Raw genomic sequence first — 27,543 nt, 5'->3', positions numbered from 1 at the left:
CAAACAAAAGCCCAGGGCCGGATGGCTTCACAGGTGAATTCTACCAAACATTTAGAGGTGAGCTAACATCTATCCTTCTGAAACTCTTCCAAAATATAGCAGAGGGAGGAACAATCCCTAACTCATTCTATGAGGCCAACACCAGCCTGATACCAAAACTAGACAAGGATGTCACAAAGAAAGAAAACTACAGGTCAATATCACTGATGAACATAGATGCAAAAATCCTCAAAAAATACTAGCAAACAGAATCCAACAGCACATTAAAAGGATCATACACCATGACCAAGTGGGATTTATCCCAGGAATGCAAGGATTCTTCAATATATGCAAATCAATCAATGTGATAAGCCATATTAACAACTTGAAGGAGTAAACCATATGATCATCTCAGTAGATGCAGAAAAAGCTTTTGACACAATTCAACACCGATTTATGGTTAAAAACCCTCCAGAAAGTAGGCATAGAGGGAACTTACCTCAACATGATAAAGGCCATATATAACAAACCCACAGCCAACATTGTTCTTAATCGTAAAAAACTGACACCATTTCCTCTAAGATCAGGAAGAAGAGAAGGCTGTCCACTCTCACCACATAATTCAACATAGTTTTGGAAGTGTTAGCCACAGCAATCAGAGAAGAAAAAGAAATAAAGGAATCCAAATAGGAAAAGAAAAAGTAAAGCTGTCACTGTTTGCAGATGACATGATACTATACATAGAGAATCCTAAAGATGCTACAAGAACACTACTAGAGATAATCAATGAATTTGATAAAGCAACAGGATAGAAAATAAATGCACAGGAATCTCTTGCATTCCTATACACTAATGATGAAAAATCTGAAAGAGAAACTAAGGAAACACTCCCATTTACCACTGCAACAAAAAGAATAAAATACCTAGGAATAAACCTACCTAAGGAGATAAAAGACCTATATGCAGAAAACTGTAAGTCACTGATGAAAGACATTAAAGATGATACAAACAGATGGAGAGATATACCATGTTCTTGGATTGGAAGAATCAACATTGTGATAATGACTGTACGACGCAAAGCAATCTATAGATTCAGTGCAATCCCTATCAAACTACCAATGGCATTTTTCACAGAACTAGAACAAAAATTTCACAGTTTGTATGGAAACACAAAAGGCCCCTTATAGCCAAAGCAATCTTGAGAAAGAAAAACGGAGCTGGAGGAATCAGGCTCCCTCACTTCAGACTATACTACAAAGCTAAAGTAATCAAGACAGTATGGTACTGGCACAAAAATAGAAATATAGATCAAGGGAACAGGATAGAAAACCCAGAGATAAACCCACACACATATGGTCACCTTATTTTTGATAAAGGAGGCAAGAATATACAATGGAGAAAAGGCAGCCTCTTCAATATGTGGTGCTGGGAAAACTGGACAGCCACATGTAAAAGAATGAAATTAGAACACTTCCTAACGCCACACACAAAAATAAACTCCAAATGGATTAAAGACGTAAGTGTAAGGCCAGACAGTATAAAACTCTTAGAGGAAAACACAGGCAGAACACTCCATGACATAAATCACAGCAAGATCCTTTTTGATCCACCTCCTAGAGAAATGGAAATAAAACACAAATAAACAAATGGGACCTCATGAAACTGCAAAGCTTTTGCACAGCAAAGGATACCATAAACAAGACAAAAAGACAACCCTCAGAATGGGAGAAAATATTTGCAAATGAAGCAACTGACAAAGGATTAATATCCAATATTTACAAGCATCTCATGCAGCTCAATATTGAAAAAAAAAAACCACAAAGTAATCCAAAAATGGGAACAAGACCTAAATAGACATTTCTCGGAAGAAGGTATAGATTGTCAACAAACACATCAAAGGATGCTGAACATCACTAATCATTAGAGAAATGCAAATCAAAACTACAATGAGGTATCATCTCACACCAGTCAGAATGGCCATCATCAAAAAACCTACAAACAATAAATGCTGGAGAGGGTGTGGAGAAAAGGGAACACTCTTGCACTGTTGGTGGGAATGTAAATTGATACAGCCACTATGGAGAACAGTATTGAGGTTCCTGAAAAAACTAGAACTACCACATGACCGAGCAATCCCACTACTGGGCATATACCCTGAGAAAACCATAATTCAAAAAGAGTCATGTACCAAAATGTTCGTTGCAGCTTTATTTACAATAGCCAGGACATGGAAGCAACCTCAGTGTCCATTGACAGAGGAATGGATAAAGAAGATGTGGCACATATATACAATGGAATATTACTAGCCATAGAAAGAAACAAAATTGAGTTATTTGTAGTGAGGTGGATGGACCTAGAGTCTGTCATACAGAATGAAGTAAGTCAGAAAGAGAAAAACAAATACCATATGCTATCACACATATATGGAATCTTAGAAAAATGGTTCTGTGAACATTGAGGCAGGACAGGAATAAAGACGCAGATGTAGAGAATGGACTTGAGGACATGGGGAGGAGGAAAGGTAAGCTGGGATGAAGTGAGAGAGTGGCATGGACATATATACACTACCAAATGTAAAATACATAGCTCGTGGGAAGCAGCCGCATAGCACAGGGTGATCAGTGCTTTGTGACCACCTAGAGTGGTGGGATAGGGAGGGTGGGAAGGAGACTGAAGAGAGAGGGCATATGGGGATATATGTTTATGTATAGCAGATTCACTTTGTTATAAAGCAGAAACTAACACACCATTTTAAAGCAATTATACTCCAATAAAGATGTTAAAAAAATAAAATAAATGGTAGAACTATAAATCAATTAATTAAATGCACTGGTTTTATCTAAGACATGCCCATTAGCATAGCTCCCACTGATTTCCTTTAAAGTGTGTGTGTTGGTTCTATCATCTTTCCAGACGCACAGACTTTGAGATACGATCTGAGGGTCCTACACCTAAGCTCTATTAGCCATAAACTTGGCTGATGATATCAACAGGCTCCACAGGTTTGTCAGGATTAAATTTTGCAGCAGTGTAATAGCTAATACAATTAGAGCAAGGTAAGTGGATCTATTCACTGATCAAAATGTAACCTAAAGACATGGGAAGTGTATGGGTATGCAGGATGTGCACACTCACACACAGAGATGCACGATGGGTACCTAAGAGGAGAGGCAGAGGCTGAAAATGATTTTTATTCATTCATTCGACAAACACTCATCAGGGCCTCTCAACTGAGTCCCAGGGGACCAAAAAGAGATGTGGGTGCTGGCCTCAAGGGTTCACAGTCAAATGGGTACCTGCTACAGACTGAGGCTCACTGGATCTCTGGTTTAAAAAGACTTCACTAGTTTTTAAAGCCTTTAAATGCCATCTTCTTTCTCATTCTTGGATATTTTTTTTAAGTTCCAGAAATCTTTCCCATTTATGCCGTGTGGCTCTTCCAATATTCTATTGATTTATTTAATAATATGTAAATTTTAGATACCATCATTATTATTTCTACTGCTGTTACCCTGGAAAGGGCTTTATGTCTAGTGAAGAACCAAATGTCCAACACACACACTTTATAAATATATATAAATATTGTTTTTCATTTCTTAAAAGGATATTAAAACTACATACAAGACCATCCTCTTAAAAAACCAACAACAAACAGACCATGGCTCTGTTCCTCTAAAGCTAATGCTGCCAGAAGAAATACATCATTAATTTCCCTCAAAGAGTCATCATTTATATGAAAACCTGGACAGAATGGACTTCAGAAAGCCCTCCCTTCTCACTAATCTGAAGACATCTGGGAAGGTTACTGAAGCAAGAAGAAAATCACACAGTAAAGTTTCATAGGGCTTAACTCTTGGCTCCAAATTATTTCCTTGCCAACTATTAGAAATCAAACTTATTCCACCTAAACTTAAAATTTTAAATCAAAGGTGTGTGGCTATGATGGGAAAGCTTGCCCTAGATCAACACTCTCACTAAGAACAAATAGAAAACCTGGATAAAATACACATTTAAAAACTGATTTAAGAGGCCCAACACCAAGAAGGCAGGGTCAGCAGGTAGACTGAACTTCAAGGCACATGCCCTCTCTCCCCAGAACTTACCTCCTGTTGGCCTCCATGTGCAGGAGCTGGTGGGGAGTGGCTGCTAGGAGTGAGGGACCCAGCAGAGCCGAGGCATAACCAGAGTCTGGGGCAGCCAAGGAGCCCTACCAGGAGGGGTGAGGCTTTAGAGAGACGGAATGACGAGGAAATGAGCCAAACAGCACACGGTGTTTCCCTCAACACGTTTACAGACTAATCTGCACAGGTGATAAAGCAGTCATAAAAATGGCTTAAAAAGAGCAGAATTTTCAGCCATTTTATGCTGTCCGAAATATAAAAATTAGAGTTTTGGACCACTTTGGAGTTGCCTTGGGAAGCATCTCAAGCCCTCAGGTGGGACTCCTGCGGAGCTATTCCCAAGACTGCGGCGGTGGGGACCACAGCCCAGCTGAGCCTCAGCAAGACAGCAGAGCAGCCCCTACACCAGCTCTGACCTCCAGACACGAGAGGGAACATTGCATGAAGTCTCTACAACTTTCGCACATAATCAAAATTACCAGGCAGACAACTACAGAGCCCACGCGCCCTGGAGCCTGTGTGCCACAACTAGAGTGAGAAAACTCGCACGCCACAACAAGAGAGAAGCCCGCACACCACGATGAGGAGACCACATGCCACAACGAAGATCCTGCATGCTGCAATTAAGAACTGATGCAGACAAAAAAACCCACATGTGACCAAATAGTTCTAAAAAAAAAAAAAAATTACCAGGCAGACCAAAACATGGGGCCAAGCAACAAAGGAGACAACAGAAATGATACCACAGATGGCCAGATACTGCAGCTATCAGCCTAGAAATGAATGATTAACGTGTTCAAAAAAAAGACTGCAAGATGGAGAATTTCACCAGAGACACTACATCTATTAGAAACTGTCAAATTAAAATTGTAGAAATGAAAACTACATTAACTGAAATGAAGAATTCAGCAGATGGCTGGGACTTCCCAGGTGGTCCAGTGGCTAAGACTCTGCACTGCCAATGCAGGGGCCTGGGTTCAATCGCTGGTCAAGGAACTAGATCCCATATGCTGCAACTAAAAAGATCCCGCATGCCACAACTAAAAAAAGATCCCGCATGTCTCAACTAAGACCCAGCACAGCCAAATAAATAAATAAATAAATTTTAAAATAAATATTTTTTTAAAAAAAAAAGAATTCAACAGATGGCTTTAACAGATAACAGACACATGAGCAGCAACTTAGGATGCTACAAAGTAGACTGGAATGTTTCCACTGATTGAAGCATGGAGAGCAAAGGGATGTAAATAAAACCACAAACATAAGGGACAAATGGGACTTGGGAGAACTGTTTAACATTCACAGGACTGGAGTCCTAGGATATGAAAAGAGAGAGAAAATGGTGCAGAGCAATATTTAAAGAAATAATGGCCAACATTATTGCTAAACTGATGAAGTATATCAAACTGTAGATGCAAAAACTGTGATGAATCTTAAGCAGCATAGATGCAAAGAAGACTAAAACAAGGGTGGCACCGTGGTGCTCCAGCCTTCACTTCTTTTGGACTTTCCTGAGCTTAGGTGCCTTCAGAAAAGTTTTACAAAGCAATGGACATCCTCCAGTGGTTAACAGATTTCTTGGAATGGAATTTACTTTCTTCCCTCCTGACCTTGTGTGATTCCACATGGTCGTTGACTTCATGTCTCAAAACTGCAGCCAAAAGTGAGAGGAGCAGGGATGAGGTTCACAGATGTCACAGCGAGTTTCACGGGCCCCCATGTACCCCCGTGCCCCTCCTGGCTGCATGCCATACTACAAGTTTTATACTTTTGGCTATGGATCATATAATGGAGCATATACTAATGATTTTTAACCCGTCTCTATGATCTACACAGCCGCCCCCTTAATTTCTGGGTGACACACCGTCACAAACAGCTGTTACAGTCACATCGTGTTGACTCAATCACTGCAAGTCTTAGATATCCTCAGATGACTTATACCAGTTCTTTTAAAAACAAAGGGAAAGAAGCCAGTCTTAGAAGGCTACATACTGAGGATTCCAAATATGACTTTCTAGAAAAGACAAAACTATGAAGACAGTGAAAAGATCAGTGGTTGCCAGGGCTTGGAGGGTAGGGATGAAGAGGTAAAGCACAGAGGATTTTTAGGGCAGTGAAAATACTCTGTATGATAAAATAATGGTGAGTACATTATACATGTCATAATATATTTGTGAAAACCCATAGAATGTACAACACCAAAAGTAAACCCTAACGTAAACTATAAACTTCAGCTAATAATAATGTGCCAATATCCGTTCATCACTCATAACGAATGTACCACACTAATGCAAGATGTTAATAATACGAGGAGAGAGAGAGAGAGAGAGAGAGAGTGTGTGTGTGTGTGTGTGTGTGTGTTTAGAGGTATATGATAATTGTGATTTCTAGTCACTTTTTCTGTAAATTTAAAATTATGCTATATGAAATAAGTCAGAAAGAGTAAGACAAATACTGTATGATCTTACTTACATGTAGAATCTTAAAAACCAGAAATCACAGGAACAGAGTAGATTGCTGGTTTCCAGGGAGGAGGGGGCGGGGGTACTTATGCGTAACTGTTAGTCAAAGGGTACAAATTTCTAGTATTAAGATAAATAAGTTCCAGGGATATAATGTACAGCATGGTGACTATAGTTAACAATACAGTATTATATACTTGATAGTTGCTAAGTGAGTAGGTCTTAAAAGTTCTCAACACCCACACAAAAAAGGACTACGTAGGGCGACGAAAGTGTTAACTAACCCTATTGTTTTAATCATTTCGCAGTATACTGGATATATATATCCAAACACCTTAAACTTACATAATGTTATATGCCAACTGTATCTCAACAAAGCTGGGAAATTTTTTTTAACTGCTCTAAAAAATAAAGTTTATTAATTTTTTTTAATAAAAGGAAAATGATCCTAGCATTAGACTCACCCTTGAGCCCTTTTCATCTCAAGTTCCAAGTCAGAACTATAGCTCTCTAGGTGCTGCTGCTGCACGTTCCTGATGACCACAGAAACGCAGTGGGCTAGAGTCAGAATCACTGCTCTGGGGTCTCCATCCCCATCAGCTCCAGCTCACTCCTCACAAATAAGTGGGAAAGGCAGTATCTTCTCTACCATGATCTCATGAAGATTAAATGAGACAGACTGATAGCAGAGAATAGGTATCAAAGCATTAGTTTTCTTTGTTCCATTACTAAAAGGTTTCTTACAGTGAATATTCTCAAAAATAAACTCTCAAGCTCCCTTGTATGCAGCTTCCATACAAGGCCTGAAACAAACGATGGGTAATTTCTGTGAGGAACTGTGCACATTTAGATATGTTATAATGACAAAGACAAGAGTATGTGATTGAGGCTTCGTAAAAAAAGATTCTCTTCAACCCATCTGAACCATTTCTAATCTCCTCTATAACTAGAAAAAGCATAAACAACTCCAAGAGAGACAAGACAATGAAAATCAATCTGTTAAACAAGAGATCGAAATGCAACTTCATTTTATTTTGCAGGGAGAATGTCTGAAACTGAAACTTCAGTATGAATAATCTCAATAAAAGAAGCAGAAAAGTGGGAGGGAGGAGACGAGGGGGAGGAGGAAATTGTGGTTTTCTCTCTCCTTGATTGTTAAATGAATATTTAGGGGGGAAAAGCCATAACTTTATCAGGCTTTAGCTTATCATCAAAACCGCAATAAAAATTTACATCCTTAAATCATGTACACATCTCTAAACTGTGCCTTTCTCCCATAATATGATTTTTAATTTGACTGTTTTAGTCCCTCTCATATTTTTTTATTATTATTGCTGACTCAATCCCCAATTCCCTCTTAAACACTCAGTTCTCTACTTTTGAACTGCTTTTCTTTTTCACGCGGTCCACTTTAGACTACTTTACAATTCTTTTGAAACTGTGTCATTTAGTTTCATAGAAATAGTGGGTATGTGTGATGTACTCAGCAATGGGAGAAGAAGCCCTTTATCATTCTGACTTCCAAGCAAAGTGCTAGGAACACAAAGACTGGAACTACTCTTCCTTTAGGAAGCAGACGCAGAGAGAATTTTTAGGGCAGTGGAACTACTCTGTATGATTCTGTAATGGTTGAAACACGTCGTTACATATTTGTCCAAATCCACAGATGTACAACACCAAGAGTGAATCCTAGTGCAAACTGTGGACTTTGGGTGACGATGACATGTCAACATGGGTTCACTGACTATAACAAACGTCCCCCACTGGAGGCGGTGTTGATAGTGGGGGAGGCCATGCATGAGTCGGGGCATGGAGTATATGAGGAATCTCTGTACCTTCCTGTGAACCTAAAAAAAATGTTTTTACAAATAAAAATTTAAATTAAAAAAAGAAGCAACTCGGAAGCCCCTGACACCCTGAGGCCTCTGAAACCTCTCTCAGGAGTGCTGCACATTCCCTCCTCCGGGAACATGAATCTACCTTTGCTCTGGCTCTCTGGGCACGATGATGGTTTATTTATGAATCTGGATTTGAACTAATCTCTCGTGAAGTCAGACGTGCACATACTCAGATGGAAGGGTCTGCACACTCCCCAGAGCAAGGTCTGTCTGGGGCAGAGCTGAGGGTGAAGCTGACTCTTCACCACACATGGCCTCAGAGCCTCAGTCTCTGCAGGTCCACAGCCCACACACCCACATGGCCTTCAAACAGCACATCAATCCCTCAGTCCCCAGTCGTGTCACATACCTGCCGTCCTGCCTTTTACTGAGGACCTTCCTACCTGTCCCACCTGGCAGACCCCTGCCTATCGGCCTCATCCCAGGCTGAGAAGATGTCATCAGATAAATCTATCCCAACTGCAGTGGGTTTTCTGAGGGGGTGCCAGCCATTAGCAGAGTCCTTATCACCCTGTGGGGACTGTTACTTAATTTTAGCCTCCTCTACAGCCTATGATTTTCATGCAGCAAAGTATATCAATTCCAACAGCAAAACTTAATCCTGGGCACAAAGGAGATCTCAAGGTTACAGGAGTTCATGATAATCCCTAGATATGCAGATACAAGCAACTGTTCCTAAAACAATTTTGTGACTATGTATCTATGGAGGCACTTCTGTTTTATTGTTAGACATAAATCAGTGTCTGAATAAAGTGTGGTGGAACTAGTGTAAGAAAATAAAACTCCAAAATAAGAAACAAACTGAGAAATGACTACTCAATGTGGTGAACTGAATAACTATTTATCAGGAAAAGGAAGTATTACAGTCACGGTCTACATTTCACAATCTGCAGCCCAGAGGTTGTGTGGGGTGAATCCTCTTTTATTCACTTCACCTCTTTGCTAGTGGCCCATCTCCAGTGTATGGATGACATAGGGGATTTTTTTTAAAGTGAGTGACCCATAAATTTTAGCCCCACATGGAACATTTATACCATCAAGGAAAAGATGAACACTTTTAATATCTGGCAATGAAAAGAAAAGATTTTGCTATTAATTTTGGAAGAATTATTTCCATCCACAGAACTTTGCAATGAAAGTAAGGCTTCTTAAGTTGGCATTTTGCAAACCCCCCTCAGCCTCAAGCATCCCCCAAATCCAGGAGCCGTTGTGCAGCGGGGAAGCACAAAGAAGGCCCCAGCATTAGGGGTTCCTGTGTCACTGGGCCCGCAAAGCAAGTGCCTGCTCCTGGAATCCTCCACATTCTGCTCAGGGAGGCCCACCCCAGCCTGAGGCGCCTGTGAGAAGACCCTGACACTGGTGGATGCCAACATACCAGCACCTTCCTAAGAGCTAAGCACTTTGTACAGGGAAGGCCTTCTTCTACACTAGAAATAGTTACTACTGGAGCTCACTTTGCTTGTAAGTCTGTGAAAATACCTTCCTCTATTAGGAAAAATCACACATATACTTGATCCCATACTTTCTCCCCTGTTTTTAAAAAAAGGCAGGATATTTACCCTCAGGGAGACAGAAGTATCAACTAGGTAATCTCAGATCCTTTCCTGAGAAATGTTGAAAGGCAGGTCTTTTGGATCTTGAAAAATGAACTAAAGTAAAAAGGCTGTCATTTATATTCATCCCTAGTATAAATGAGGTCAGACATAGCCATTGACTGCACAACTGAAAATAACATGATCTGGAAATCTACGCACAGTAAACACACTTGTGGACAAGATGGGGATGAGATACTTTTTAATCATTAGAGCAACATCTCACTGCTGGTGTCACAATCTCTACTCCTTGAGTTTTACCATTTTCAGTGTTTAAACTTCCAATAAATACTACATATTTAAGAAGTCAATTGTGAGTTTAAACTTGCATGATAAATCTCGAGCAGAAACCCACAACGAGAATGTAGGCAAGAACTGATGCAAAGACTGTGAGATCAGAAAAGAAAATAGCTTCTTACCATGTTTATTGATGACACAGGACCAATGCTGTTAACATAGATGTCAACATCAATTACGGTGGGTTTTACTGTGGAGAAAACAAATGTGTGTTAATACACTGTGCCAGAGAGACCGACGAAAGTGCTACTAAACTTCCTCTGAGTCACACACTAACAGCTCAACGGCATGTGGGAAAGGGGTGTATTTTTCTTTGGGACTTGCCAGGTAGTTACAATTCTCAAAGGATTAAAGATTCTTACTCATATTTAATAAATTCTAAAAAAACAGGATATTTATACACTGCAAGTTGCCAGTGATAGATGACCATAAAGATACTCTATAACATTTGTTTAGCTGATTATATGGCAGAGAAAACATAAAATGATAAAATATAAGACACTACATAAGAAATTTAATGTCAAAGTTATGCTAAGAAATCGAACCCAAGTAATGAGTAATATCAGGGACAATTCAAGTTATTTATCCATTACCTGGTTGCAACTCAAAGCAAAGATCTGGAGAGTACATACACCAAAGGAGATTAAGAAATACTGATTATTGGTGTCATTATTACCTAAGAAACACACACACACATCTCACAGACTTCAAATCATACAACTCATAAAATAATAATACTTTATGGGCTTCCCTGGTGGCGCAGTGGTTGAGAATCTGCCTGCTAATGCAGGGGACACGGGTTCAAGCCCTGGTCTGGGAGGATCCCACGTGCCGCGGAGCAACTAGGCCTGTGAGCCACAACTACTGAGCCTGCGCGTCTGGAGCCTGTGCTCCGCAACAAGAGAGGCCGCGATAGTGAGAGGCCCGCCCACCACGATGAAGAGTGGCCCTCGCTTGCCACAACTAGAGAAAGCCCTCGCACAGAAACGAAGACGCAACACAGCAAAAATAAAATAAATTAATTAATAAACTCCTACCCCCAACATCTTCTTTAAAAAAAAAAAAATAACACTTTAGTAAGTCAAGAAATTACCGTTCCAACTATAAGAGAGTAAAATTCATATAACAAGAAACTGTAATATCTAACATCGTGCATCAGAGGTAAAATTTGCTCATTTAACCTTAAAGAAAATCATTTTCTCTTTCCTTGGCAGAAATGGAACTTGGGAGACCAGTAATGAGATTCCTGAGACAGCCACCTCTGAGTCAGGGATCCGTGCCAGTGAAAAGGAGGCGTCTCTCTTTCCCCAGCACTCAGCAACTGATAAAGGGGAGAACACCAATTTCAGAATATTTCTGCCCCAGGGGAACATGAACAAGACTCCTGAACCTTTGCACGTAAACACAGAGTGTTTCTATGGAAACAAGGGTGTTCGCATCTGCAATTATTTCGAGCTTCCACCAGTTTTGCTAACTAATCATTCACAAATGGACTTCTGCACTCTATTTCCTGAACTATGAGTGGCACCTGTAAGCTCACAGTCTGTTGTTCAATTATGTAACCAGCAGTCTGCAGCCTGAGCCATGTTGTCCGGACCTCCAAGAAAATGAAAATAATGACAATGAACTGGAGCCAACTACTCTGACATCTGTCAGCGCAACCAAGCCACGTTAGCTTGAAAGAGCTGTTGGCATTTTGGAAAACACCGCAATACAATTCTAAGTACTATGTATCTAGTGCTTAAATTTCATAAAAGGACTATTCATTTTAGGCTGAGCTTTGCTAACTACTCTGAACAGTAAGTAGCATCTTTCTTCAACTTAATTGAAGAACACAGCAAGTGTTCTGTCTCCAAACACTGTGCTGCATAACCTTGGTAATGTTATACAAAGGCTGTGTTAAGTCAATCAGTTGAGGACCTGCTTTTTGCAAGAGATTTTTCTGGTTGTTTCATGGTATTTATTAGACTTTAGGCTTCCAGGGTTTTTAATCTCATTAAATAAAAAGGACCTACAGATGTAAAGCCTTAAAAGCTTGAAGTGGGAAGTGTCAAATGAGTATTAAGTGCAATAGTATAATAAAGGTTTTAAGAGAAGGGTTTGGAAAACACAAACACACATACACACACACACACACAAAACTTAGGGGAAATAAACTGTTTTAAGTAAATTCTCATTTAAGCAGCGCCATGCTAAAGTAAAAAGAGCCTTTAGGAAAGTGGCTCTGACAGTGGTACCCAGGAAAGAGACTGGCCACAGGAGACTCAAGGTTTACAGTTCAAAGATTACAGATTAAGCCCAGACAAATGATCTTCAATAAGGATGCCAGGACCATTCAATAGGGAAAAAGTATTTTCAACAAATGGTGTTATGTAAACTGGATACCCACAAGCAAAAAACTGAAGTTGAATCCTTACACAATATACAAAAATTACCTCAAAATGGATCAGAAGCCTAAAGGTAAGATTTGAAACTACAAAACTCTTAGAAGAAAACATAGGAGAAAAGCTTCATGACACTGGGTTTGGAAATGATTTCTCGTATATGACACCAAAAGCACAGGCAATAAAAGAAAAAAGTAAATAAACTGTACTACATCAAAATTAAAAACTTCTGTGCATCAAAGGACACAGTTAACACAGTGAAAAGGTAACCCACATTATGGGAGAAAACATCGGTAAATCATATGTCTGATAAGTGGTTAATATCCAAAAATTAAAAAGAACTCCCACAACTCAACAACAGATAAGCAAAACAACCTGATTTAAAAATGGGTAAAGGACTTAGACATTTCTCTAAAGAGACATACAAATGACCAATAAGTACATGAAATGACATTTAACATTATTAGTCATTAGGGGAATGCAAATCAAAACCACTTCACATCCATTATGACGGTTACTATTAAAAAAAAACAGAAAAAAAACAAGTGTTGGCAATGACATGGAGAAAATGAAAACCTTGTACACTGCTGGTAGGAATGTAAAATAATGCAGGCAATATGGAAAACAGTATGGTGGTTCCTCAAAAAAACAAAAAATAGAACTACCCTATAACCCAGCAATTCCACTTCTGGTTATATACCCCAAAGAATTAAAATCAGGGACTCAAACATATATTTGTGCACACATGTTCACAGCAGCATCATTCACAACAGCCAAAAGGAGGAAGCAAGCCAAGTGCACATGGTGGGATAAATGGGTAAACCAAACACAGTATATACATATGGAATATTACTCAGCCTTTTTGTATTTGTTTATGTGATGGTCAGTCAGGTGCAGCCACAAGAGGAGAGACTCAGGAAAACAAAATTGATTTATTCACAGGTCCTAAAGATAGGAGGTATGGCACACTTTGCCCAACTACATGGGAAAGACATAAGGGTGGTCAGGAGGCAGAAGACAGGGCAAGGGATGGGGTGCTTAGGCCATGATCTGAATTGGGGTCTCTGAAGGAAAGGCAGAGCAGGGAAGGGTAAACAGCTCTGGTTGGCTAGTTTGGCTAGCTTGAATAATTCCTGTGGGCTTTCAGCTATACAGGTGGTCTCCAGTGGCCTGGTACCAGGCCCTGGGATGATTAAAACAGAAGAGTATTGCCTGCTGGGGTGTAAGGGCTGTATAGAGGAGATATGACTTTGGATTGAATAGTCTGTATGTTCAAAGGCTTGCTCCAGGCTGGGCTCCTTGCCATCTCTAAGAATTGGCTAACCCTAGAAGAGGCAGTTTCTGCCCAATCGGGAAGGGTTTTTAAGATATCAAAACATCATAATATACAGAAAAATTTAAATATATACAGAAACCCCGTCATGGTAAAAAGTAAATAAATTATATTTTAATGGAAAAAATTCTTGATGTCAATATCTTTGGGGCTAGACATTCAAAACCACATTTAACATAGTACAACATTCCTTTTAAACTTCAGCCCCTCTTGTGAAAAAAAAGCCCAATTTTTATTTCCAAAATGCCCAACAAGTTACATGGTAAGGGGCCCCATTTGGGTGTCATAAAGGGGTACTTCCTAGCACATGTCTAAAATGCCAACCCTGAATAAAACAGGTACTAAAAACATTTCTTATAAGTTTGATTAGGTCCTCTTTGTTTATTTTTGCTTTTACTTCTTTTGCTTTGAGAGACTGACCAAAGAAAACATTGGTTTGATTCATGTCAGAGAATGTTTTGTGGTGTTATGTCTTACACTTAAGCCTTTAAACCATTTTGAGTTTATTTTTGTGTATGGTGTGAGGGTGTGTTCTAACTTCATTGATTTACATGTGGCTGTCCAGCTTTCCCAACACCACTTGCCGAAGAGACTGTCTTTTCTCCATTGTATATTCTTGCCTCCTTTGTTGAAGATTAATTGACCAAGGTGTGTGAGTTTATTTCTGAGCTCTCTGTTCGATTCCATTGATCCATATGTCTGTTTTTGTGACAATACCACATTGTTTTGATTACTGTAGCTTTGTAGTATAGTCTGAAGTCTGGGAGGGTTATGCCACCAGCATTGTTCTTTCTCTTCAGAATTGCTTTGGCAATTCTGGGTCTTTTGTGGCTCCACATAATTTTTTAAATATAAATTTATTTATTTATTTTTGGCTGTGTTGGGTCTTCGTTTCTGTGCAAGGGCTTTCTCTAGTTGCGGCGAGCAGGGGCCACTCTTCATCACGGTGCGCAGGCCTCTCACTGTCACGGCCTTCTCTTGTTGTGGAGCACAGGCTCCAGACGCGCAGGCTCAGTAGCTGTGGCACACGGGCTTAGTTGCTCTGCAGCATGTGGGATCTTCCCAGACCAGGACTCGAACCCATGTTCCCTGCATTGGCAGGCAGATTCTCAACCACTGCACCACCAGGGAAGCCCCCTCCATATAAATTTTAGGATTTTATTTGTTCTAGTTCTGTGAAAAATGTCATAGATAATTTGATAAGGATTGCACTAAATCTGTAGATTGCTTTGTGCAGTATGACCATTTTAACAATATTAGTTCTTCCAATCCAAGAGTATGGGATATCTTTCCATTTCCTTGAATCATCTTTGATTTCCTTTATTGTTTCATAGTTTAGAGTGTATAGGTCTTTCACCTCCTTGATTAGGTTTATTCTATGTATTTTATCTTTTTTGATGCAATTTTAAACAGAATTATCTTTTTACTTTCTCTTTCTGATATTTTGTTGTAAAAGAAATGCAACAGGTTTCTGTATGTTAATCTTGTATCCTGCTACCTTGCTGAATTCACTTATCAGATCTAGTAGTTCTTGTGTGGAGACTTTTAAGGTTTTCTATATATTGTATCATGTACTCTATATGTAGAAAATTATGGTTTTGAGTTATTATAGTTACTTGGACTTTACATGTTAAATTTTCACATGAGATTAAATACTGCAACAGGAGGAATAATTTTTTAAGGTTCCCTGGAACCTGATGGTGACTACAGGCTCACTCAAGTGGTCAAATAGGCAAAGAGCTGATAAGAGATTGTCCAAGACAAGGGTACTCCTGAAAATAGGCATCTGTTACAACAGAAATTATACTAACTCCCTGAGAGAAGAAAAAACTGAAAGTGACATTAGGAGAACAAATGAAACCATTTCTATTCACTCATAAGTAAGCAAGAAATAGACAATGACAGACACAAAGATTAGAATAAATGGAATATAGGGCTGGTAAGTGTTGACAGGGACAGAACTGTGGAGTGGAATGACTGTAGTTGTCCACAGAAGGAAGTCCTAACAAGCTACCCCAGACTGGCAGCAGTAGGAATGAGGAATGGAGACCCCAAAGAATGCTGAGTAGATGTGCTACGTGGGCAACAGCAAAGGGAGCATGTCGCCTGGCTGCTGGGCCACAAAAAGTGGCTCTGTCCTCACCAGTTCTGTAATATTGAAAAGTTTTTTAACATCTCTGTGCCTTAGTCCCCCTACGTCTAAGATGAGCTCATAACAGAACTTAATTCACGATGGGGGCTGAGAGGGGTTATTTGGACTGTTGTGAAGTAAATAGTAGGTACTCAGTAACGTTTTTTGCTATGGCTTCTGAGGCCCCTAGAATTAGACACAGAAAAGAAAGCCAAAATCTTGCATTTGTCATTCTTTCGAATAATATTTATGCCTAAAAGTCACCCTGGTCACTTAAAGTTTTATTTTTTCATGAAAAGTTTAAATATACTGATAGAAACATTTACATAGCAACAAATGAATAGAAAAAAGAGAAGTAAATAATACCAACTCTCATGCCCATGAGGGTTAAATAGAAGGGTTCTTCCCATAACTGGGAGCCTCCCTTCCAATCTTCCCTACGTTTGAGGAAAGGGAGTGAGGGCTCCTCTGCTGTTGGCCTCTCCAGCTTATTGCTCCCTTAGTTAACCTGAACTAAGAGTGCCCCTGGGCAAGGTGATGCATGAGGTAGACCAACTCCCCTATTCCATCACCAACTTCCGTCTAAGTACTTTTACCCATCCTTCTGCTAATGCCCACAGACAAAAGTACTGTTAATGTATATTAAATAGCATTGTAATAAGCATGTTGCATTTTATCAGTATGTAATACCATTTTCATTTCCATTTAAGGACAGGAAGTTAAAACACGATTGAGGAGGTGACTTATGTAGGATTCTGCAGCCTCACAGAAGCAAACCCCCAGAGTTCCACCCTCAACCTCCCAGAGACTTAACTTTGGCAATGAAGCTTAAAGGGATTCTGGGGAACAATGACTTCAGGGGGAGTTTACCACCACCACCACCATCACCACCACAAATAATCTTTCCAGCCTCTTCTTAAAGTGAAAATACTCTGTCTCTGAGGCTTATATTAACTTCCTCTATATGATCTCAATGGAGATGTGTTTTCAAAAGTTTTTCTCTAGCTTGGAGAATATTAGGTTAGTGGGGTGGGTGGTTAAAGAGATTTGGGTAAGAGATACATAGAATGGGCAAACTTAGTTAATATTACAGTTCTGCCAAGATCCTAAGTCCATGCAAAAATGTTTGACATAGTTTAGTGCTAGATCATTTAGATGATGAAGTCATTGTTATGGGTCCCATTTCAGATTTAGGGTTCCTATATGGTCAGTTCTGACTTTTTTTTTTTCTTGCGGTACACTGGCCTCTCACTGCTGTGGCCTCTCCCGTTGCGGAGCACAGGCTCCGGATGCGCAGGCTCAGCAGCCATGGCTCACGGGCACAGCCGCTCCATGGCATGTGGGAACTTCCCAGACCGGGGCACGAACCCGTGTCCCCTGCATCAGCAGGCGGACTCTCAACCACTGCGCCACCAGGGAAGCCCCAGTTCTGACTTTTGATTATAGTGTTAGAGCTAATCGCATCTCCACAAGTCCCAGAACTATGGATTCAACTCTAAAGTTATCACTTCTCTTCAATCATCCTTTAGGCATATGATCTCAAGTGGGCCAAGAAGAGTTTACAAAGATCAAGATAAAACTGCCATCACCTCAGACCTGGGTCAGACCTGATAGTAATATGGAAAAGTAATATGGAATATTACTTTTCCATAATAATATGGAAAAAGGTAAATGGTGAGATTCCACGTTTGTATACACTCAAATAAAATGTTTTACTAAAGTAGACAGCTTGAGAATTCACATTCTCAGAAGAATGAAAAGAGCACTGGGGTTAAAGTTTAGAACCACAGATTCTTCAGAGCTCCAGTGGGTAGATGCTCCAAAGCTCATATAAGGAAAGGAAAAGTGGAACATACGTCCAATGCTCTGATTTTTGGAAGGAATGCCCAAGAGACTGGTTTCTGTCTTGCCTGAATTTAAGCACTGACAAGAAGGGGACACGAGGTTGGGGACTACTGAGAACAAAAGCCATCAATAGGTTTGGCCTGTCAGCAGAGTCTGCAGTACAGCAGACCCTAAGGGGAGATCCTGCGTAGAAACTGGCAAACCTCTTCAATTAGATTACACACAAAAGCCCAGGGAGGATGCATTCCCAGACAAGGCTTGAGAGATCACCAGCCTTTCTAGTCAGAAGACAGCTGAAGTCCTTCATATACAAAACCAGATTGCAAAGACTGGGAGAAGTGGCTGATTTCTTTAAATGCCTAAATCCCACAGAAGGTAACAAGGCATACAAAGAAACAGAGAAACACGGTCCAATCAAAGGAGCACATTAAACCTCTGGGAGATAAAACAGAAATATATGAATTACCAGACAAAGAATTCAAAATAACCATCATAAGGATGCTCAATAAATGAAAAGAGAGCACATATGGACAACTAAATGAAATCAAGAAAACAATGCATGAGCAGAATATCAAAATGAGAGAGATAGAAATTATAAAGAAGAACCAAACAGAAATTCTGGAGCTGAAGAATACAATAACTGAATTGAAAAATTAACTAGAGGGACTCAGCATCGGACTTGACTGAGCAGAAGAAAGAATCAGTGAACTCAAAGGTAGGACACTTGAAATTACTAAGATAGAAGAGCTAAAAGAAAAAAGAATGAAGAAAAGTAAAGACAGCTTAAGGGACCTATGGAATAAGGTTCATCAAGAAGAACAACATATGCATATGGGAGTTCCAGAAGCAAACTAAGAGAGAAAAGGGCAGCAAGCCTATTTGAAGAAATAATGGTCCCAAATGTCCAATCTGGAGAAGAGAAATGGAGATACAAATTCAGGAAGTACAAAAAATTACAAGTAGGATAAATCTAAAGATATCTACACAGAAGTACATCATAATCAGGTTGTGGAAAATCAAAGACAAATAAAGGATCTTGAAAACAAAAAAGAAATGTGATTCATCACATATAAGGGAGCTCCTATTAGTTCATCATTGGATCTCTCAGCAGAAACTTTGAAGGCTAGACAAAAATAAAATGATATATGCAAAGTGCCAACGAAGAATACTGTATCCAGCAAAACTGTCCTTTGAAAATAAAGGAGAAATTAAGACTTTCTCAGCTGAATAAAAGATGAGGGAGTTCATCAACACTAGACCTGTCCTACAAGAAATGCTGAAGTAAATCCTTCAAATTGAAGTGAACAACAATAAGCAGCAACACAAAACCATACAAAAATGTAAAACTCGGAACTTCCCTGTTGGTGCAGTGGTTAAAAATCCACCTGCCAATGCAGGGGACACGGGTTCGAGCCCTGGGCTGGGAAGATCCCACATACCGTAGAGCAACTAAGCTTGTGTGCCACAACTACTGAGCCTGTGCTCTAGAGCCCGCGAGCCACAACTGCTGAGCCCATATGCCACAACTACTGAAGCCCGTGTGCCTAGAGCCTGTGTTCCACAACAAGAGAAGCCACCACAATGAGAAGCCTGCGCACTGCAAAGAAGAGTAGCACCAGCTCACCACAAACAGAGAAAATTCTGTGCAGCAACGAAAGCCCAATGCAGCCAAAAATAAAAAGTTAATTAATTTTAAAAATGCTTTAAAAAATGTAAAACTCCCAGGTAAAAATATATAAATATAGAATCCTATAGAATCGTAATGTATGTACATAAAATGTTTAATTATGGTACAAAATTTTTTAAAAATCAAAAGCATAAAATGTTATTTTAAATCTATGTTAATGGATACACAATATAAAAAGGAATAATTTGTGTCATCAATAGCATAAATTTTACAAGGGGTAAAGAGATGTAAAGAAGTGGAGTTTTATATGCAATGAAAGTTAACATATCAGTTTATCATAGATTGCTGTAACTTTATTTTTTTAATATCTTTATTGGAGTATAATTGCTTTACAATGTTGTGTTAGTTTTTGCTGTACAACAAAGTGAATCAGCTTTATGTATACATATATCCTCATACCCCCTCCCTCTTGAGCCTCCCTCCCACCCTCCCTATCCACCCCCCCCCCATTCTTCACAAAGCATCAAGCTGATCTCCCTGTGCTATGCAGCAGCTCCCACTAGCCATCCATTTTACATTTGGTAGTGTATATATGTCAATCATACTCGCTCACTTCATCCCAGCTTCCCTTTCTCCCCCGTGTCCTCAAGTTGGTTCTCTATGTCTGCATCTTTATTCCTGCCATGCGACTAGATTCATCATACCATTTTTTTAGATTCCACATATGTGTGTCAGCATATGGTATTTCTTTTTCTCTTTCTGACTTACTTCACTCTGTATGACAGACTCTAGGTCTATCCACCTCATTACAAATAACTCCATTTCATTCCTTTTTATGGCTGAGTAATATTTCACTGTATATATGTGCCACATCCTCTTTATCCATTCATCTATCAATGGACATTTAGGTTGCTTCCAAGTCCTGGCTACTGTAAATAGTGCTACAGTGAACACTGGGGTACATGTATCTTTTTCAATTATGGTTTTCTCAGGGTATGTGCCCAGTAGTGGGATTGCTGGGTAGTTCATATGGTAGTTCTATTTTTAGTTTTTTTAAGAAACCCCCATACTGTTCTCCATAGAGGCTGTATCAATTTACATTCCCACCAACAGTGCAGGAGGGTTCCCTTTTCTCTGCACTCTCTCCAGAACTTATTGTTTCTAGAATTTTTGATTGTGGCCATTCTGACCGCTGTGAGGTGACACCTCATTGTGGTTTTCATTTTCATTTCTCTAATGATTAGTGATATTGAGCATCCTTTCATGTGTTTGTTGGCAATCTGTATATCTTCTTTGGAGAAATGTCTATTTAGGTCTTCTGCCCATTTTTTGATTGGGTTGTTTGTTTTTTTGATACTGAGCTGCATGAGCTGCTTGTATATTTTGGAGATTAATCCTTTGTCTGTTGCTTAATTTGCAAATATTTTCTCCCATTCTGAGGGCTGTCTTTTTGTCTTGTTTAATGGTTTCCTTTGCTGTGCAAAAGCTATTTCATTAGGTCCTATATGTTTATTTTTGTTTTTATTTCCATTTCTCTAGGAGGTGGGTCAAAAAGTATCTTGCTGTGATTTACGTCATAGAGTGTTCTGCCTACATTCTCCTCTGAGAGTTTTATAGTGTCTGGCCTTACATTTAGGTCTTTAATCCATTCTGAGTTTATTTTTGTGTGTGGTGTTAGGAAGTGTTCTAATTTCATTCTTTTGCATATAGCTGTCCAGTCTTCCCAGCACCACTTATTGAAGAGGCTGTTTTTTCTCCACTGTATATTCTTGCCTCCTTTATCAAAGACCATATGTGCATTGGTTTATCTCTGGGCTTTCTATCCTGTTCCACTGACCTATATTTCTGGTTTTGTGCCAATACCATACTGTCTTGATTACTGTAGCTTTTTAGTATAGTTTGAAGTCAGGGAGCCTGATTTCTCCATCTCCATTTTTCTTTCCCAAGATTGCCTTGGCTATTCGGTGTCTTTTGTGTTTCCACACAAATTGTAAAATTTTTTGTTCTAATTCTGTGAAAAATGCCATTGGTAACTTGATAGGGATTGCACTGTTTCTGTAGATCGCATTGGGTAGTATAGTCATTTTCACAATATTGATTCTTCCAATCCAAGAATGTGATATACCTCTCCATCTGTTTGTATCATCTTTAATTTCTTTCATCAGTGTCTTATAATTTTCTGTGTACAGGTCTTTTGCCTCCTTAGGTAGGTTTATTCCTAGGTATTTTATTCCTTTCCTTGCAATGATAAATGGGAGTGTTTCCTTAATTTCTGATTTTTCATTGTTAGTGTATAGAAATGCAAGAGATTTCTGTGCATTAGTTTTGTACCCTACTACTTTACCAAATTCACTGATTAGGTCTAGTAGTCTTCCGGTGGCATCTTTAGGATTTTCTATGTATCGTATCATGTCATCTGCAAACTGACAGTTTTACTTCTTCTTTTCCAATCTGGATTCCTTTTATTTATTTTTCTTCTCTAATTGCCGTGGTTAAACTTCCAGAACTATGTTGAATTACAGTGGTGAGGGTGGGCACCCCTGTCTTTTTCCTGATCTTAGAGGAAATGCTTTCAGTTTTTCAACATTGAGAATGATGTTGGTTGTGGGTTTGTCATATATGGCTTTTATTAAGTTGAAGTAGATTCCTTCTATGCCCATTTTCTGGAGAGTTTCTATCATAAGTCGGGGTTGAATTCTGTCAAAAGCTATTTTTTCATCTATTGAGATTATCATATGGCTTTTATCCTTCAATTTGTTAATACGGTGTATCACATTGATTGACCTGCATATACTGAAGAATCATTGCATTCCTGGGATAAACCCCACTTGATCATGGTGTATGATCCTTTTAATGTGCTGTTGGATTCTGTTTTCTAGTATTTGTTGAGGATTTTTGCATCTATGTTCATCAATGATACTGGCCTATAGTTTTCTTTATTTGTGACATCTTTGTCTTGTTTTGGAATCAGACTGCTGTAACTTTGAAATGTTTAAAATACTTGCATTGGTAACCACAAAGAAAATATCTGATAGAATATAAACAAAGGTGAATGAGAAGGGAATCAAAATATGTCACTACAAAAGAAAAATGGGAACTTCCCTGGAGGCGCAGTGGTTAAGAATCTGCCTGCCAATGCAGGGGACACGGGTTCACCCTGGTTTGGGAAGCTCCCACATGCTGTGGAGCAACTAAGCCGGTGTGCCACAGCTACTGAGCCTGTGCTCTAGAGCCTGCAAGCCACAACTATTGAGCCCACGTGCCACAACTAGTGAAGCCCACATGCCTAGAGCCCATGCTGCACAATAAGAGAAGCCACCACAATGAGAAGCCCGTGCACTGCAATGAAGAGTAGTTCCTGATCGACGCAACTAGAGAAAAGCCCACACGCGTGCACAGTAACAAAGACCCAACACAACCAAAAATAAATAAATATTTTTTAAATGAAAATAAAAGAATGCAACAAGAGAAGAGGGATAAAAATGGTTGCAAGACAGAAAACAATTAATAAAATGAAAATAGTAAGTCTTTCCTTATCAATAATTACTTTAAATGAAAATGAATTAAATGTTCCAATTAAAAAACACAGATTGGCTCAATGGATAAAAACAGAAGGTCCAAACTATATGCTATCTATAAGAAACTCAACTTAGATCTAAGGACACACACAAGCTAAAAGTGAAAAGATAGAAGAGGATATTTTATGCACGTGGGAACCTAAAAAGAGCAGGAGTGGCGACTTATCAGACAAAAGAGACTTTAAGACAAATACTGTAGAGAGCAGGAAGATGGCGGAAGAGTAAGACGCGGAGATCACCTTCCTCCCCACAGATACACCAGAAATACATCTACACGTGGAACAACTCCTACAGAACACCTACTGAAGGCTGGCAGAAGACCTCAGACCTCCCAAAAGGCAAGAAACTCCCCACGTACCTGGGTAGGGCAAAAGAAAAAAAAGAATAAACAGAGACAAAAGGATAGGGACGGCACCTGCACCAGTGGGAGGGAGCTGTGAAGGAGGAAAAGTTTCCACACACTAGGAAGCCCCTTCGCGGGCGGAGACTGCGGGAGGCGGAGGGGGGAGCTTCAAAGCCGCGGAGGAGTGCACAGCAACGGGTGCGGAGGGCAAAGCGGGGAGATGCCCGCACAGAGGATCGGTGCCGACCGGCACTCACCAGCCCGAGGGGCTTGTCTGCTCACCCGCCGGGGCGGGCGGGGCTGCGAGTTGAGGCTCTCAGGCTCGGGTTTCGGTTTCGGACGGAGCGCAGGGAGAGGACTGGGGTTGGCGGCTTGAACATAGCCTGAAGGGGTTAGTGCACCACAGCTAGCCGGGAGGGAGTCCGGGGAAAAGTCTGCACCTGCCGAAGAGGCAAGAGACTTTTTCTTCCCTCTTTGTTTCCTGGTGCGTGAGGAGAGGGGTTTAAGAACGCTGCTTAAAGGAACTCCAGAGACGGGCGCGAGCCGCGGCTGAAAGCGCGGACCCCAGAGACGGGGGCGAGCCGCGGCTGAAAGCGCGGACCCCAGAGACGGGCACGAGCAGCGGTTGAAAGCGCGGACCCCAGAGACGGGCGCGAGCCGCGGCTGAAAGCGCGGACCCCAGAGACGGACGCGAGCCGCGGCTGAGGGCGCGGACCCCAGAGACGGGCGCGAGCCGCGGCTGAGGGCGCGGACCCCAGAGACGGGCGCGAGCCGCGGCTGGAGGCGCGGACCCCAGAGGCAGGCGGGAGACGTTGGGGCTGCTGCTGCCGCCACCAAGGGGCCTGTGTGCGAGCGCAGGTCGCTCTCCACGCCCCTCTTCCGCGGAGACTGTGCAGCCCGCCACTGCCGGGTTCCCGGGATCCGGGGAAAACTTCCCCGGGAGAGCGCACGGCAGGCCTCGGGCTGGTGCAGGGTCACGCCGGACTTTGCCGCCGCAGGCCCGCCCCGCATTCCGTGCCCCTCCCTCCCCGCCGGCCTCAGTACGCCAGAACCCCCGAATCAGCGGCTCCTTTAACCCCGTCCTGTCTGAGCAAAAAACAGACGCCCTCCAGCGACCTACACGCAGAGGCAGGGCCAAATCCAAAGCTGAGCCCCTGTGAGCTGTGAGAACAAAGAAGAGAAAGGGAAATCTCTCCCAGCAGCCTCAGAAGCAGCGGATTAAAGCTCCACAATCAACTTGATGTACCCTGCATCTGTGGAATACATGAATAGACAGCCAATCATCCCAAATTAAGGAGGTGGACTTTGGGAGCAAGATCTATGATTTTTTTCCCTATTCCTCTTTTTGTGAATGTGTATGTGTATGCTTCTGTGTGAGATCTTGTCTGTATAGTCTTGCTTCCACCATTTGTCCTAGGGTTCTATCCGTCCATGGTTTTTTCTTAAAATTTTTTTCTTAATAATCAATTTTAATTTTAAGAACGTTATTATACTTTACCTTCGTCCTTTCTTTCTTTCTTTCTTTCCTTCCTTCCTTCCTTCCCTCCTTTAGACAACGAATCATCCCAAATTGAGGAGGTGGTCTCTGACAGCAAGATTTATGATTTTTCCCCCTTTACCTCTTTTAGTGAGGGTGTATGTGTACGCTTCTGTGTAAGATTTTGTCTGTATAGCTTTGCTTCCAACATTTGTCCTAAGGTTCTATCCGTCCCTTTTTTTTTTAAAAATAAGAATTTTTTAATTCAATAACTTTATTATACTTTATTTTATTTTTACTGTATCTTCTTTCTTACTGTTTTTCCTTCTTTCCCTCCTTCCTTCCTTCCTCCCTCCCTCCCTCCCTCCTTTCGTTCCTTCTTGCCTTCTTTCCTTCTTTGCTTCTTTCTTCCTTCCTTCCTTCCTTCCTTCCCTCCTTTCCTTCTTTCTTTCCTCATACTTCTACTAATTCCCTCTACTTTTTCTCCCTTTTATTCTGCGCCGTGTGGATGAAAGGCTCTTGGTGCTCCAGCCAGGAGTCAGGGCTCTGCCTCTGAGGTAGGAGAGCCAACTTCAGGACACTGGTCCACAAGAGACCTCCCAGCTCCACATAATATCAAACGGCGAAAATCTCCCAGAGACCTCCATCTTAACACCAGCACCCAGCTTCACTCAACGACCAGCAAGCCACAGTGCTGGACAACCTGTGCCAAACAACTAGCAAAACAGGAACACAACCCCACCCATTAGCAGAGAGGCTGCCTAAAATCATAATAAGGCCACAGACACCCCAAAACACAGCACCAGACGTGAACCTGCCCACTAGAGAGACAAGATCCAGCCTCATCCACCACAACACAGGCACTAGTCCCCTCCACCAGGAAGCCTACACAACCCACTGAACCAACCTTAGCCACTGGAGACAGACATCAAAAACAGGAGGAACTACGAACCTGCAGCCTGCAAAAAGGAGACCCCAAACACAGTAAGATAAGCAAAATGAGAAAATAGAAAAACACACAGCAGATAAAGGAGCAAGATAAAAATGCACCAGACCTAACAAATGAAGAGGAAATAGGCAGTCTACCTGAAAAAGAATTCAGAATAATGATAGTAAGGTTGATCCGAAATCTTGGAGATAGAATGGACAATAGAATGGACAAAATGCAAGAATCAGTTAACAAGGACCTAGAAGAACTAAAGATGAAACAAGCAACGATGAACAACACAATAAATGAAATTAAAAATACTCTAGATGGGATCAATAGCAGAATAACAAAGGCAGAAGAACGGATAAGTGACCTGGAAGATAAAATAGTGGAAATAACTACTGCAGAGCAGAATAAAGAAAAAAAAATGAAAAGAACTGAGGACAGTCTCAGAGACCTCTGGGACAACATTAAACGCACCAACATTCGAATTATAGGGGTTCCAGAAGAAGAAGAGAAAAACAAAGGGACTGAGAAAATATTTGAAGAGATTATAGTTGAAAACTTCCCTAAAATGGGAAAGGAAATAGCTAATCAAGTCCAGGAAGCACAGAGAGTCCCATACAGGATAAATCCAAGGAGAAATAGGCCAAGACACATATTAATCAAACTGTCAAAAATTAAATACAAAGAAAGCATATTAAAAGCAGCAAGGGAAAAACAACAAATAACACATAAGGGAATCCCCATAAGGTTAACAGCTGATCTCTCAGCAGAAACCCTACAAGCCAGAAGGGAGTGGCAGGACGTACTGAAAGTGATGAAGGAGAAAAACCTGCAGCCAAGACTGCTCTACCCAGCAAGGATCTCATTCAGATTTGATGGAGAAATTAAAACCTTTACAGACAAGCAAAAGCTGAGAGAGTTCAGCACCACCAAACCAGCTTTACAACAAAGGCTAAAGGATCTTCTCTAGGCAAGAAACACAAGAGAAGGAAAAGACCTATAATAACGAACCCAAAACAATTTAGAAAATGGGAATAGGAACATACATATCGATAATTACCTTAAATGTAAATGGACTAAATGCTCCCACCAAAAGACACAGATTAGCTGAATGGATACAAAAACAAGACCCTTATATATGCTGTCTACAAGAGACCCACTTCAGACCTAGAGACACATACAGACTGAAAGTAAGGGGATGGAAAAAGATATTCCATGCAAATGGAAACCAAAAGAAAGCTGGAGTAGCAATTCTCATATCAGACAAAATAGACTTTAAAATAAGGACTATTAAAAGAGACAAAGAAGGAAACTACATAATGATCAAGGGATCGATCCAAGAAGAAGATATAACAATTGTAAATATTTATGCACCCAACATAGGAGCACCTCAATACATAAGGCAAATACTAACAGCCATAAAAGGGGAAATCGACAGTAACACATTCATAGTAGGGGACTTAAACACCCCACTTTCACCCATGGACAGATCATCCAAAATGAAAATAAATAAGGAAACACAAGCTTTAAATGATACATTAA

The 27,543-nt window shown here is 40.6% G+C and overlaps 1 protein-coding gene across 2 annotated transcripts in view; it reads right to left on the bottom strand.

Annotated features, from left to right (window-relative positions):
- Positions 1-27,543, bottom strand: part of GABRG3 (gamma-aminobutyric acid type A receptor subunit gamma3) — a gene marked incomplete at both ends in the record, with an annotated part of 621,394 nt that overhangs the window by 544,533 nt on the left and 49,318 nt on the right. For both annotated transcript variants that reach the window (XM_082846300.1, XM_082846301.1), the window contains one exon: positions 10,472-10,539. In XM_082846300.1, the coding sequence (XP_082702426.1) occupies positions 10,472-10,539 (68 nt within the window). The remainder of the gene's footprint in view (positions 1-10,471; positions 10,540-27,543) is intronic.

This window comes from Leucopleurus acutus, assembly GCF_964270905.1.
Source record: "Leucopleurus acutus genome assembly, chromosome: 1".
In the NCBI taxonomy this organism is placed as follows: domain Eukaryota; kingdom Metazoa; phylum Chordata; class Mammalia; order Artiodactyla; family Delphinidae; genus Leucopleurus; species Leucopleurus acutus.
The sequence above is the reverse complement of the archived record's forward strand: the minus strand, read 5'-3'. Positions and strand labels throughout refer to the sequence as shown.